Raw genomic sequence first — 13,119 nt, forward strand, 5'->3', positions numbered from 1 at the left:
AAGTAAATAAATTTCTTTCCTTATCCAAACTACATTTTGGGAAACTTGGTGTTTGTAAGTGGACGTAAAATTATTTACTTAAACCAAAATACATTCAGGCAGGATCATTACTGCAGACTTTTTAACCTTTAAATTATAGGCTGAGGCAGCTGGAAATCTCACTAAGCCAATAAACCATAAAGCATAGTTAAAATAATGACTTAACTTATGCTTTATGCGTGGTTTATTGAATAAGTAAGTAGTTTTTTTTATTACTACAACAGTCTACAATGCAAATTGGTGGGTACCACTGAAAATACGCAACAGAGAGATTTTTTTGGCGCAACGGAGATATTTTTTTTAGCAAAAACTGGCACAACGCCTTTTTTTAAAGTCAATGTGCTATATTTAAGCATCTAAAATGATTGTTTAGCACTATTAAGTCAGTATGTTTTAAAAAGTTTCCATACATTGTATATGTTTAATTGCACTGAAGGGTTATATGCCTGGCGAAATGGAAATTTCATGGCGCAACGGAGATATTTGTTTTAGAAAAACCGACACAACGCCTTTTTTTAAGTCAATAAGCTATATTTGAGCATCTAAAATGATTGTTTAGCACTATTAAGTAAGTATGTTTTAAAATGTTTCATAAATTGTATATGTTTACACTGAAGGATTATAATTATATGCCTGGCGAAATGGAAATTTCATGGCGCAACGGAGACAATTTTGGAAAATCAGCACAACGTAAAAGAAAACAATGTTTGTCCTAATTAAGTAGTAATATGAAGAAGTAAATCATTAAAGATATTAACTGAATTACTGAAGTGGTGTAATAAATAGAGGATATTTGTTTAGTTCAGTGTAAGATCGGAATATATTTCACCGAGTGAGCACCAAAAGGTATATTTCACGAGTGGCGCAGCCACGAGTGAAATATGAACTTTTGGTGTTCACAAGGTGAAATATATTTCGATCTTACACTAAACTAAACAAATTTTCTTTTTATTACATGCAAAGAAACGTTCTAAAAAGACATTTATAGAGGATATTGAATGAGTGTAAGTTCAATACTGAATTTATTGCACGAGTTGAATAAAATTATATTATGCGAGCCTTTGGCGAGCATAATATTATTTTATTTAACGAGTGCAATAAATTCAGTAATGAACTTACACGAATTTACGACATCACGTCAATAAGTTGGTACCCAGTACTGTGCACGCTGGTATTTCACTGAAACAACGTAAGGGGCTTAAGGTAGTGCGACTCTAATAATTTCCCGCCATAATTTAAAAAGATCGGTCGATGTCGGGTAAGTCTGTGACTTTCGGAAAAAATATTGAAATTTATTTGCGTTACGTATTTTTATACGCGGAAAGTCCGAGCGGGGCCGAAGGCCCCGCGAGGGCTGTAGCGCTCTTAGATAACATGTATGACGCGTAACAATTCAAAAGAAATCAAATTAAAAGTTAATGAAAAATTCAAAAAAATATATATCCCAAACCTAATGAGCTGCGAAAAAATCCTTAGTTAGCGGGCGCCGCCATTTTGAAATCTATGTTGTAAAACGCTTGACAAGCGCCTCTTGTAAAACGCTTAACAAGCGCCTCAATGGCTGAATATTTAGACTGGTTTAAATGTTATGAATAGCGGGCGCTTTTTTGATTTTCATTCCGAAAAGCGTGTAAACTACACTGATTTTTTATCATTAAACGGCCCAGTCGTCTGCTTTTTTATCGCTGTCGTCTCAACAGGCTGAACGGTACTATTTTGGCATAATTACATTTTCCTATTTAAAGTCCTAGAATTATATTTACTTTTGCATATTTGGACTACCACAAATTTTACATGTTTCTTTTTGTACATTTAAATATATTTTAACATTTTTAATTAAGTTACTTATGCAAGTTTATGCAATAACTTGAGCTAGTCCTACTGGACTATACTACATGTATACAACTATACCAGTTCTAAATATGTTTAAGTGAAATTCCAAGCATATTTTCACTTGATTTCAATTGATTTTTCTGAAGAAAAAAAATTCATAAAAATTATATAGACTCTACCAGATCTTATGCATTATTTTCACACTTAATAATTGTCTACATTCAGCAAGCATACTGGTAAATAACTATATCTATTTTCAACAAGCATAATTATTGGCTGGACAACAATATTGTAGGAAATCAATTCCAAGAACTTCAAACAAAAAAAGTTAAACGTTCAAATGAAATATACCAAGAAAACAATTATTGTACAGAAGTAAATAATGATTAACAGGCTTCTACACAGGTATATTTACTCTCTCCAAATCAATCTGAGCATTTACATATGCAGAATGATAATTACAATGACCATAATTATTGTCTGAACAACACTGTCAACCACTAACTGATACACTTTCACAAATATAAATATCAGAGAAAATATACTTTCCATTATATCTCCAACAACACATTTCATCACATTCAATTATTTTTCAATTAAACAACTGTTTCTTACAAGCATCTATGGACAAAACTAGATAATTTAAAAGGGACTAATAACAGAAGATTTTTGGTGGGTGGTATGTCAACCACTAACTGATACACTTTCACAAATATAAATATCACATAAAATAAACTTACAATTGTATATGTACTTTCACCAATACATTCAATTACTAGTATTCATGTATTTTTCTAAATCTACATTAAACATATTTTCATCATTGCGTCTACATCTTCCTCTCAACATTTTTTGTCATAATGATTTTTTTAATTGATGACATGTTTATTATTTCTATGTTTCTTTTCAAAATATTCCATGACATTAAATGTCATCATGACATTTCACCACTGATTAACAGAATCTGTCTAGATTTAGAATTTAACACCATGAATAGCTACAAAACTGTATATCAACTATTTATTTAGACACTAATAATAAGAATTTAAAAGTCCTACCCATATGTTGCTCATTTTGAATATTATCAATGTATTTTTTCTTACTAGCATGCTTTTATTACTTTAATCACATGTATATATATATGTAATTCAAACATTCATGTTATTAATTCATATTGCATATTTCTTTTATGATTATTAAGCTAAATTTTATCATCAATTATTCACATTTGTAATCAATACTTTTAACATTTATTGATCACAGTTCTTGGAATTGGTTAATAGTTTGTCAAATTTTCTTTAAATATTAATTGTCATATAAATACATTTTAATATATTTAAACTATGTAGTTTTTTTTCACATGAAACAGTGAAAAACTTTTTCTGTTTTTGTTCTTTTCACAGATGAATCATCTGATATTTGCAACTGACTCAAGAGGGCGTATCATATAAAAATTTGTATGATGGTGTTCATGCAGATGAACATCTAAAGAGAAATGGTTCACATTTCTTTGTCATTCTGTATAAAATGATTTAAGGTCTTGGGACTTTAAACAATAAAAAACATTCCTGTTACACAGTACTTAAATACATAAGGACAATCATCAAAATTTCAATTTAAATTTGCTTACATAACTGAACGTCTTTTAATGTTAATAAATATTCTGTAGTGTGGGACATGTCAGTCTCTAATCAACAGAAACATTTAATTAAAAAGTATAAATCTATCGTTATTAAATACCAGCTATATATAAATACTAGCTATATTCAATAATTAAACGGGGAAGTCAAAGACCGGGCCCGCAAAGCGGGTCCGGGCTTTGGCTTGCCCGGCTATTGACTACACGTGTATATTTAAAAGTAAATCAAATAAAAAACAATTAAAAAATATATAGAATTCTATACCTATCAATAAAATTTTCAGTGTCACTTTAGTCGGGCGCCGCCATTTACAATGTAACTTAATGATAATAGGCGGGGTATTCCGATAACGGAACAAATCTCAACTTTTCGGATAAATGATAATCGTCGAGTATTCCGAGTGAAAACGGAAGCGGTGCATGTAATACCGAATGACACCTTTAAAACGGACAGAATGAAAGGAGTTTTTCATTATTACCATCACATTGTGTTAGATAATGTAAATATTCAAAATATATACATGTATTTGTTTACTATATATATATACATGTCTATTTATAATATTTGATATATGTAATGTAACAAGATACTGTATTGTATACGTTACGAAATAAAATTTCTGTTCTGTTCTGTTCTGTTCATGTTTTTTTTGTTGTTTTTTTTTCTTTAATTTTTTAAATGTTGATAAATGTTCTGAAGTGTGGGACATGTCAGTCTCTAACCACCGGAAACATTTCTTAAACAAAAAAAGTATAATTCAATTTTCAAGGTTTATTATCTTTAAACACCAGAATATTTAAAAATGAAACAAAAATTCTAAAAATCACATAATTTTGATCAGAGGTAGTGTTGAACATTATCAATATAATTCAGTTAGATAATTTCTTTGATACTGCATAATTAACATGAATATCTACATTACTTTCCGCGCCATAGGTAGCACCTAATTTCATATTATATATTGTGTAAAATCTATCATTATTTGAAGTAATAGCGAGCTCGACGAGCTGGCCCGAAGGGCCTGCTCGCAAAGCGAGCTTTACGGTAACGCGAGTACCTACTAAGTGATGGTTTTGAAAACTTTCGTCCAAAGTACCGAATTCGACACATCGCAACTTTTCGAATTGCAAGAAAACGATAAAGACTGAGGAATTCTGACTGAAAACGGATGTGTAGACTGGTCACCCGCACACTTCTAAGGAAATCATAATTGGACAGGGTACCAGAATAACGGAAGCTACGTAAAATATCGAAAAATGAAAATTGAACGTTTATTTCAACCGCTTTTTCCGGTGCGTAGGTTTTGCCTAATTTCATTTAATGTACATTTACCTTCTCTTTTTTCCAACAAACTAAAAAATAATAAAGAAAGAAAAAAAAAACGAAAAAAAAAATAAATGGGCGGAGCCATTAACACAGTACGCGTGACGTCACACGCACTCGTCGTCTGCATTTGTTTACAAACATTGAAACACCTGTCAAGCCGATTTCTTCTTTCTTACTGTAAATTAAGGTAATATTCACTTAGCATAAATAATTAAATACACTAATTTAATTCATTTAGAAGTATACATTTAGTAGATCTACAATTAAATTTGAAATCTTAATAAGTTAGGAAACACTCCGAACAGTCCATTCATCACCGCCTAATGGAAATGCCATTAAAAGGCATTATGGAATAGACGCCGGGTTCTATTTTACGTTATTTAATTTTCTGTATTATATACAAGTTTTTTTTTCTGAAATATACAAAGGTCTAATCCCGGAGATTATTCTTTAATATAGTAAAATCTGATAAATAAAAACAATTTTTTGTCGAATTTTGTTGTGAAAACTATCTAGAATGAAAGAAAATGGTCTAACTAAGAAAATGAATCCGAACACCAATATCTTTTATTCAGTCGTTAACGCTGTACATACGTTTAAAGTATTGTTTATGTGACGTCACAATGTAGCGCCAAACAGCACGTGCAAAACAAACAAATCAAGTACGCTATTTTAATGTAGCAAACGTTTTAAGTTTTACATTTATTTCACTTTAAATAATCTTTATTTCGCTTGAAAAATTATAGAGTGAAATAAAATAAACAAAGTTTTATCAACGTTTTCAAAACACGTTATTCATTTCACGACAGGGGCGGAGCCATATTTAACACAGTACGTGTGACGTCACACGCACTCGTTACTGCATTTGGATTATGTCATACTATTTCACGTAAAAAGTACATAGAGCTCGCTTTGAGGCTTTGCCTTTTTCATATTACCAATATATTTAGCGCAAATTTCTCAATATATTAAAAGATTTTTAAAAAAATATGAAAAAAGTCAACCGGAAGTAACTAGTTTCCGCGACCAACGTTCTATCGAAAACAATGGAAAGAAATAAGAAAGGCCAATTCACAAAGAGAAATTATACAGCATGGCAGCAGAAGAAAGTGCAAAACAACCACGATTATTGTGTTAAGTCTGATTCTGAACCAGAGATTAGATGTATTGAACAGTTGAAGGAGAATCTTGGAAACTTGGAAGAAGATTGGTGGAAATTATTATGGGAGGTTCTGTTTGAAAATTTACGGTACTGTAAAAACTGTCGCTTAGGGCCAGTAACACTGTCAGTCAACACAATAAGAGGCGAACTTCAAAAAGGTCTGTCTGGTTATTTATATGTCGAATGTCAAAATTGCTGTTTTGTGAATTCTGCAGCCTATGGAAAAACACATAGAACATCCAAGAATCAAGGAATGCCATGCTTTGTTGTGAACACCAAGCTTGGAACAGGTATGTAGTTGGTTAATAAACTGAAAGAATTTGTTCACTGGTTAAATACTAAATAAACTCAGTGCCACAAGACAAAACATTTCTTAAATACTCCCTTGCCAGTCCTGTTACATTTACCCGTTTAATTATTTTCTTAATTGTAACAGTGTTTTTTTCCCTTGCTTTGGAAATGATGCCGGTACTGGATGAATTTGGAAAAATGCTTAGGTTTGACTCAAATTGGGAATTTTGCACATTATTCATTGGGAACTTTTTATCCATGGAGACAAAAAAATATGCATAATACAATTTTACATATTAAAAGATGTCTAGGTGTGAAACACTTAAAGTACGAAATGAACCGAGTACAAAAAATAATGTTTAGGTGTGAAACACTCAAAGTACGAAATAAACTGAGTACAAAAATCAGTTTTATTTAGGGAATTTATCAGTCATGAACTGGGAAATTTGCTTCTTTTGGGAACAGTGCCGTTTTCCGGTATTAGTCATATAAGAAAAGAAAAACCCTGATTTAACACAGACAAATTTGAAGGGAAAGGTGCACATAGAGTTTCACTTTGTCAAATTGATATTTGATGTAAAATAAACCCATGACTTTTGAATTTTTATAGCTTTTTGAAAATATATGTTTCATGATTCACATTATTACAGATAATTGATTTTATCTACCACTCTCTTTTCAGCCATGATTGATAGTCTAGGTGGACCAAGGCGTGTTAACAACATGTTGGCAACATTGAATCTGAAAACAGTCTCTGAGACTAATTTGAAAAAGATGGAAAAGAGGGCAGGTGTTGTTTTAGAGAAAGTTTCAACAGAGTCGGCCAACGCTGCAGCTGATGAGGCATATAGGCTTGAAATGGAGTGAGTTTGTGTTTGAATCTGATATATTTTTACTTGTAAATTACAATACTTTTTTTTATTCAGGTAAACATTAGTCTGATTTTACTTTGTATTTGTTTATAGCTATATAGATCTTTTTTTCTTCTTAATTTAACATATTAAACTTAGTGGGATGTGTATTAATTATGGTAAATAGTTACAAAGTCTTAATATGAATAAAATTATAAAATTCTGTACACATTATAGGTCTGTCGCTGAGAAGGAGTCACTTGAAGTACAGGCCAGCATGAGTGGTTTGGTGGAAGAATTGGGTGTCTGTCCAATGCCAGATACATCACCTGCACTGATGTATGAAAAATCTTTTTATATAAAACCAAATTATTTTAAAAAAGAAAGCATTAATTATTATTTTCAATATGTATAGATATATAGTGTGCTTTATGCCTAAAGTCGTCAACTAACTTACTTGTATATATTTTCTGCTGTGATAAATATTCAGTTATATTTATTATTATCATTATTATTTTTAGTTATTGTTAGTATATATATTTTTAATTGTTATTTTTAAAAAAAAATGCAAGTTACAACACATATCAGGATTCTATGAGTCAATATTATTAAGGGGTTACACGACTTACCGGAATCGGCCGAATTACCGGAATCGACTGGAATCGGCGGTGAATTACCGGAATCGACCTGCAACTTTGTAATAATTAAACTTTTTAAGTTTTTTCTTGCAATTTTATAAGATATAAACAATATCAATGATTTATGAAAAGATTTTTATAAATAAAATACCTTTTGATTAATTTATCAAGAGATCTACATATAATATGTAATATCGGCGAGCTACTGCCAAACTGCCCGTGACCGGAATCGGCCTGTTATTTCGTTGTTTATGCAACTTTTAATGTTCCTTTTGCATGTTTTTATAAAACCTAAATATTATCATTTATCTTCCTAGAGATTGTGAAAAAAAATCGCTTTTAAATAATGATAATAATAAACAAATATTTATGATCAGCGAAAACGGGCAAACTGCCGGAATCGGCAAAGGATTACCGAAATCGGCCTGTAATTTGCTTATCTATATACTTTAAACAAAATGTTTGCACCCTTGATTATAAATAAACAATAGCAATGATATGTAATCAGATTATTGTCAATAAAATCACTTTTTATTAATTAAACAAGATATTTAATATCGGCGAGTTACTGCCATACTGTCGGAATCGGCGAAGGATTACCGGAATCGACGTATAATTTAGTCTATTGTACTTTTTAACGTTTTTGTTGCATTGTTAATATTCATCTTATAAAATATAAATATTATGAAAGATATTTAAAAGTTTCTTTCTTTCTTTTATTTTGTAAATTTCAATTCGCCTTTGGTTAATAAAGCAAGAGATCGAAGATCGGCGAGTTACATATTATGTCATACAGCCGAAATAGGGCGAATGATTACCGGAATCGGCCTGTATTATTGTAATTTATGGACTTTGCAAGAAAAAAATGCAAACAATATAACAGATATCTAAAAAGATTTCTGTAAATGAAGAATCCTTATTAAATAATAAACTAGAGATCTAAGGTCGGCGAATTACTGCCATATCGCATAATTGTATGCAGTGCCAGGGCTATCGGACAATTACCGGAATCGGTCTGTTTTTCCCCACCAATATTTCAACGTTTGAAAAATAACCTTGACTTATTTTATTAAATACAAACAATTTAAAAGATTTTTATAATGTTTATTGAAAAGAAGCAAAAGGTTCACCGCCGATTCCGGTCGATTCCGGTAATTCGGCCGATTCCGGTAAGTCGTGTAACCGTTATTAAGTGTTTATATATAACCACAGATTATAAGCCAGTACATGAACATGATAGTTTGATAAGAATACTCATACCATGTCAGTTGAGTTTTCATACAAGTTTAAACATAATCACATTTTTACCCTACAATGTATAGTGCATTATAAGTAATTGTTGTTTGCATTTTTGTGTGCACATACATGTATAAAAAGGCAATTCATGCATGATATTTCAATTAATCATTACATTTCAAGAGTGAGCACTATTTCAGTTTTTTTATAGTTTATATTTGTTTTCAAAACAGGATGTCGTTTCATGATAACATGAATGCAAATAGTAAGTAAGTAAGTAAGTAAAGGCTTTATTTATCGAGGCTACACATTTGGTTTCCAAAGTGACTAAGGCCAGGACTTGGTATGGATGATGTTTGATGCTGATTATTTTTGTTATTTCTCATTTCAGCCTGAAGGAAGTAGATGTCTGTACTTGACGGCATATTTTCTGTCCTTTTCAAAACCTTGTTCAGCGTTATTGAAAAATTTGAAAGTTTTTCTTTTATTTCTGACACATCATTTTGCAGGGCATCAGTATTTTCCTTTTCAGTTTGTTGTGATGACAACTTTCCTCTAAGGACTTTGTTTTCTTGTTTCAATGTTTTGTTTGTTTGTTTGAGGGCTTGTATTTCTTCTTGAAGTACCAGCAATTGTCCAGTTAATTCATTGTTCTCTGCTTTAGCCTTTTCTGTGCACTTACTGATTAATTGTTTGTTTAGAGTCTGGAGTTTTTCGTTTTCTGATTTTAGTTTTTTGTTTATTTCCAGGCATTCCGTGTACTTATTTGTATCTTTATCATCACTTGTACACTGCACAGCTACATCACATTTTATAATGTTGAGCATCAGGTGATCAGTTTCATCATTTGCTGGTTTACTTGAAAAATATAATTGTGAATGTGTATCCTGATTGGTTTCAACATCTTCATTTTGCTTTAAAGATATAATTGATTGCTCTGAACTCTGTTCAGAGAGAACTTTAGGATCAGCTGTTGTGAAAGTGTGTTCATGGCTGGTTGTATTTAAGATCTGTTTTGGCACTGTTTGCTCAGAGGTAGTTGTAATATCAATTTCCTCTAACACAAACTTTGGTCTAGTTTCTTCATCAGTTTTTGTCCTCATAGAGTTAATAGGCTGATTAGTTTTTGTTTGTCCCATTCTATGAAGTTTTTGTTTGGGTTTTTTACCAGTTTCTTGAATTACAGAATACTGTCTATGAAATTCCTCATAATCTACTTGAAATCCACCTTTATTTGCAGATTTTTCAGCTTTTTTTAATTCTTTGCCAAGCTTTACAAAACCACTTTTTATAGGTGGCCCAAAGATTTTCTTTGATACAGAGCTTAGGATGCTAGTAGATTTTGGCTTTTTTAGCGCTGATGGAGTGGAGGACATAATTGGAGATGTTGTGATGTTGAATAAGTGCTGCTTTAAGCCTGTATCATTGGGTGTTGATTTGGTTGGAAACTGTCGTCCGAATTGATTGTGCTGACTGATATTGCATTGAAGCTGTTTCATGTCTTGTCTGATCTTCTCAAGGAATGTATCTAGCCAGATTTTGCGGCCAGTTCCCTGGATCAACATTGTCATAGTATTGTGATATATTGTGATAACAACTTTCTTGTCTAATATGGTTAAAGTTGTTGTAAGTCCTGTATTGTCCTTTGTTGGCACTAATTGGTACATGGATTAAAGAATTTGTTGCATTTTTGAATGTGTTTTTTCTTCAAAAAAGGTAAAACGGATATTGTCACATGTTGGGCTTACATATATATCATACTGATTGTTCATTGTAAAGTTACCAGATAAGTCATTGTAAGAAAATCCTTCAAAATCCTCTGTATCTATTGATGAATGATTGAAAGCCATTTTTACAAATTTTTGTATGCACTTAAGTCTATTAAATAACTGAAGTTGTTTTAGCACAATATGTTTATCAATTAGTTTGAGATCTCAGGTGTTATGAACATTAATCCTGTATAATATATATCCAAGATATAGAAATAATCCTTTTCAAGTTTTTATAAAGAAATCCTATGTATTGTTCTGTAATCACATGTGGTATGTCAATTATAAGCTTTTATCCAAAATGAAATAATGATAATTTATGATTTTCACTTTTTTAAGCAAAATAACTTTTTTGTGAGTCTTTTTGCAATTAATTCATTTACATATTACAATTCCTCTTTAAATTCTACACACATCCATATAAATTTTGCAGAATAAATCCATTTATTTCCAAAGAATTTTCCAGAAGTTATCAGAGCAATATTTTTTGTGTCTCTATCAAAAGAAAGACAATCAGACCAAATGAAGATAATACTGATGATGAAAGTAGACCAAGTGAGGATGATGACTTGAACTGTACAGGAAATGATGTCAGTCTGTCTGTTGAGACACCATTATCATGTAATGCTTTCAGGTACGGGCTGATTATTAAAGTAGATAGTTTCTGTATATCAAATTTGATTCATGTATAAAAAGCTTACTTCACAAAAATATTTTTTTCCAATGATGGCAACTATAACAATTATGATGTACCAAAACAAAATGATACAGAATGTCAATGAAATTATATTTTAATGTTGTGTTACTGAAGCAATTTTACTACAACAGGGTTAATGCTAGACACTGTTACTTTTGCAGTCCTTATGTCATATAAACAAAAACACTGTTATATATTTATAGTTAATTCTTTTTTATTCATAGTGTATATATTTTGATGCCGAGATGCTTCATTTAAATGCTGGCTTGGTTCAATTATAGCACACCTACAGATACCAGAAAGCCACTGCCAGTCCAAGTTCTGACTCCTCAATCTGATAGCAAAACACATCAACAAATAAAGAAAGCAAAAGTAAGACTACTTCCAAAATACCCTTGTCAGACAAGAAGTGGAATGTCTGTTGCTGTTGACACGGCCTGGCACAAGCGAGGATTTGATTCTCTTACCTGTAAGTTAATTTATTTTAGAAACTGTTTTTGTTTTTCCCTGATATTGCATACATGTATGTGCTATAGACAGAAGTGATGGCAGGGTCTTATGAGTATATGTGGTTTAATGTAGGAAATAAATATTTTGCATCCAGTGTCTAGAGGTAATACAATTTTGATACATTAATTTTAAATACCCAATTTTTAGCTACATATACAACAATTCATAATTATGTTTTAGTGTTTGTTGTTTATTGTATATTTTGTCATTTCTGACAGCTCACACTTTCTTCATGACCACTGGGAAATCCAGACAGCCAAAGAAAGTTGTTAAAACAATAGTTAGCCATCGGACCTCTGGTGTTTGTAATTGGTGGAGACGCAAAAGGCCGGGCCAGAAAGTACGTCCTCATGCATGTGTCAGAAATCATAGGGGCAGTGCAAGAGCTATGGAAGCAACAAGTGGTGTGAAAGGGGTTAAGGAACTTTTAGCTGAAGGTATTCCAGTGGAATACTTGGAAGGTGACGGTGACAACACCCTTATTTCTCGATTAAAAACTGATATCGGTGTTTCAATGAAGAAACGTTTTGACAAGAATCGGGTTTTTTAGAAGAAGATATTTTAAGGTTTTTTTTTGGTTGCCATGGCAACCAGAGTTCTGCATGGAATTAAATTCTTTGAACAATTTTCAAAGGTGACCACCAAAGGAACATTCCTGTGAAGTTTGGATGAAATTGGCTTAGTGGTTTATGTGGAGATGTCATTTAAAGTAAAAGTTTAGGGACGACGGACGGACGACGGACGGACGGTCGCCAGACGAAAAGCGATCACAAAAGCTCACCCTGTCACTTTGTGACAGGTGAGCTAAAAACCCAATAGATCACAAAACGAGGGGTAATTACCCAATATACACAAAATGTTATCTGTTAAAATTAAATTGTTCTAAGTTTAAATAACCCCCTCCCTACTAACTGACACCCCTAAATGAGTTTTTGAGCTATCACTCTACGTACTAATCAAACAATTGTTGTGAATTTATCTTTATCATTGTTTAATCTGAAAAAGACTTCAAGAGCACATGGTTCGTCTGCTCAAGTTTAAAATGGCCGCCAATTATTTTTGAAATAAAAATTCTATTTTGAAGTTAATATATCAATTATGGCAGGTAGAAGAAAAGGACTAGTTTC

The 13,119-nt window shown here is 31.7% G+C and overlaps 1 protein-coding gene across 1 annotated transcript; it reads left to right on the plus strand.

Moving 5' to 3' along the window:
* Nucleotides 1–6,066: 6,066 nt before the first annotated feature.
* On the plus strand, nucleotides 6,067–12,542 carry LOC132743517 (uncharacterized). The gene is made up of 7 exons (XM_060732047.1): nucleotides 6,067–6,290; nucleotides 6,974–7,154; nucleotides 7,380–7,481; nucleotides 9,250–9,275; nucleotides 11,305–11,419; nucleotides 11,764–11,951; nucleotides 12,211–12,542. The coding sequence occupies exons 1-7, from the start codon at nucleotides 6,254–6,256 to the stop codon at nucleotides 12,540–12,542; spliced, it is 981 nt and encodes a 326-aa protein (XP_060588030.1). The 5' UTR covers nucleotides 6,067–6,253.
* The last annotated feature ends 577 nt before the right edge of the window (nucleotides 12,543–13,119 follow it).

The sequence above is a fragment of the Ruditapes philippinarum genome, unplaced genomic scaffold (assembly GCF_026571515.1).
Source record: "Ruditapes philippinarum isolate M1 unplaced genomic scaffold, ASM2657151v2 ctg4704_1_1_1_1, whole genome shotgun sequence".
NCBI classification, from domain to species: domain Eukaryota; kingdom Metazoa; phylum Mollusca; class Bivalvia; order Venerida; family Veneridae; genus Ruditapes; species Ruditapes philippinarum.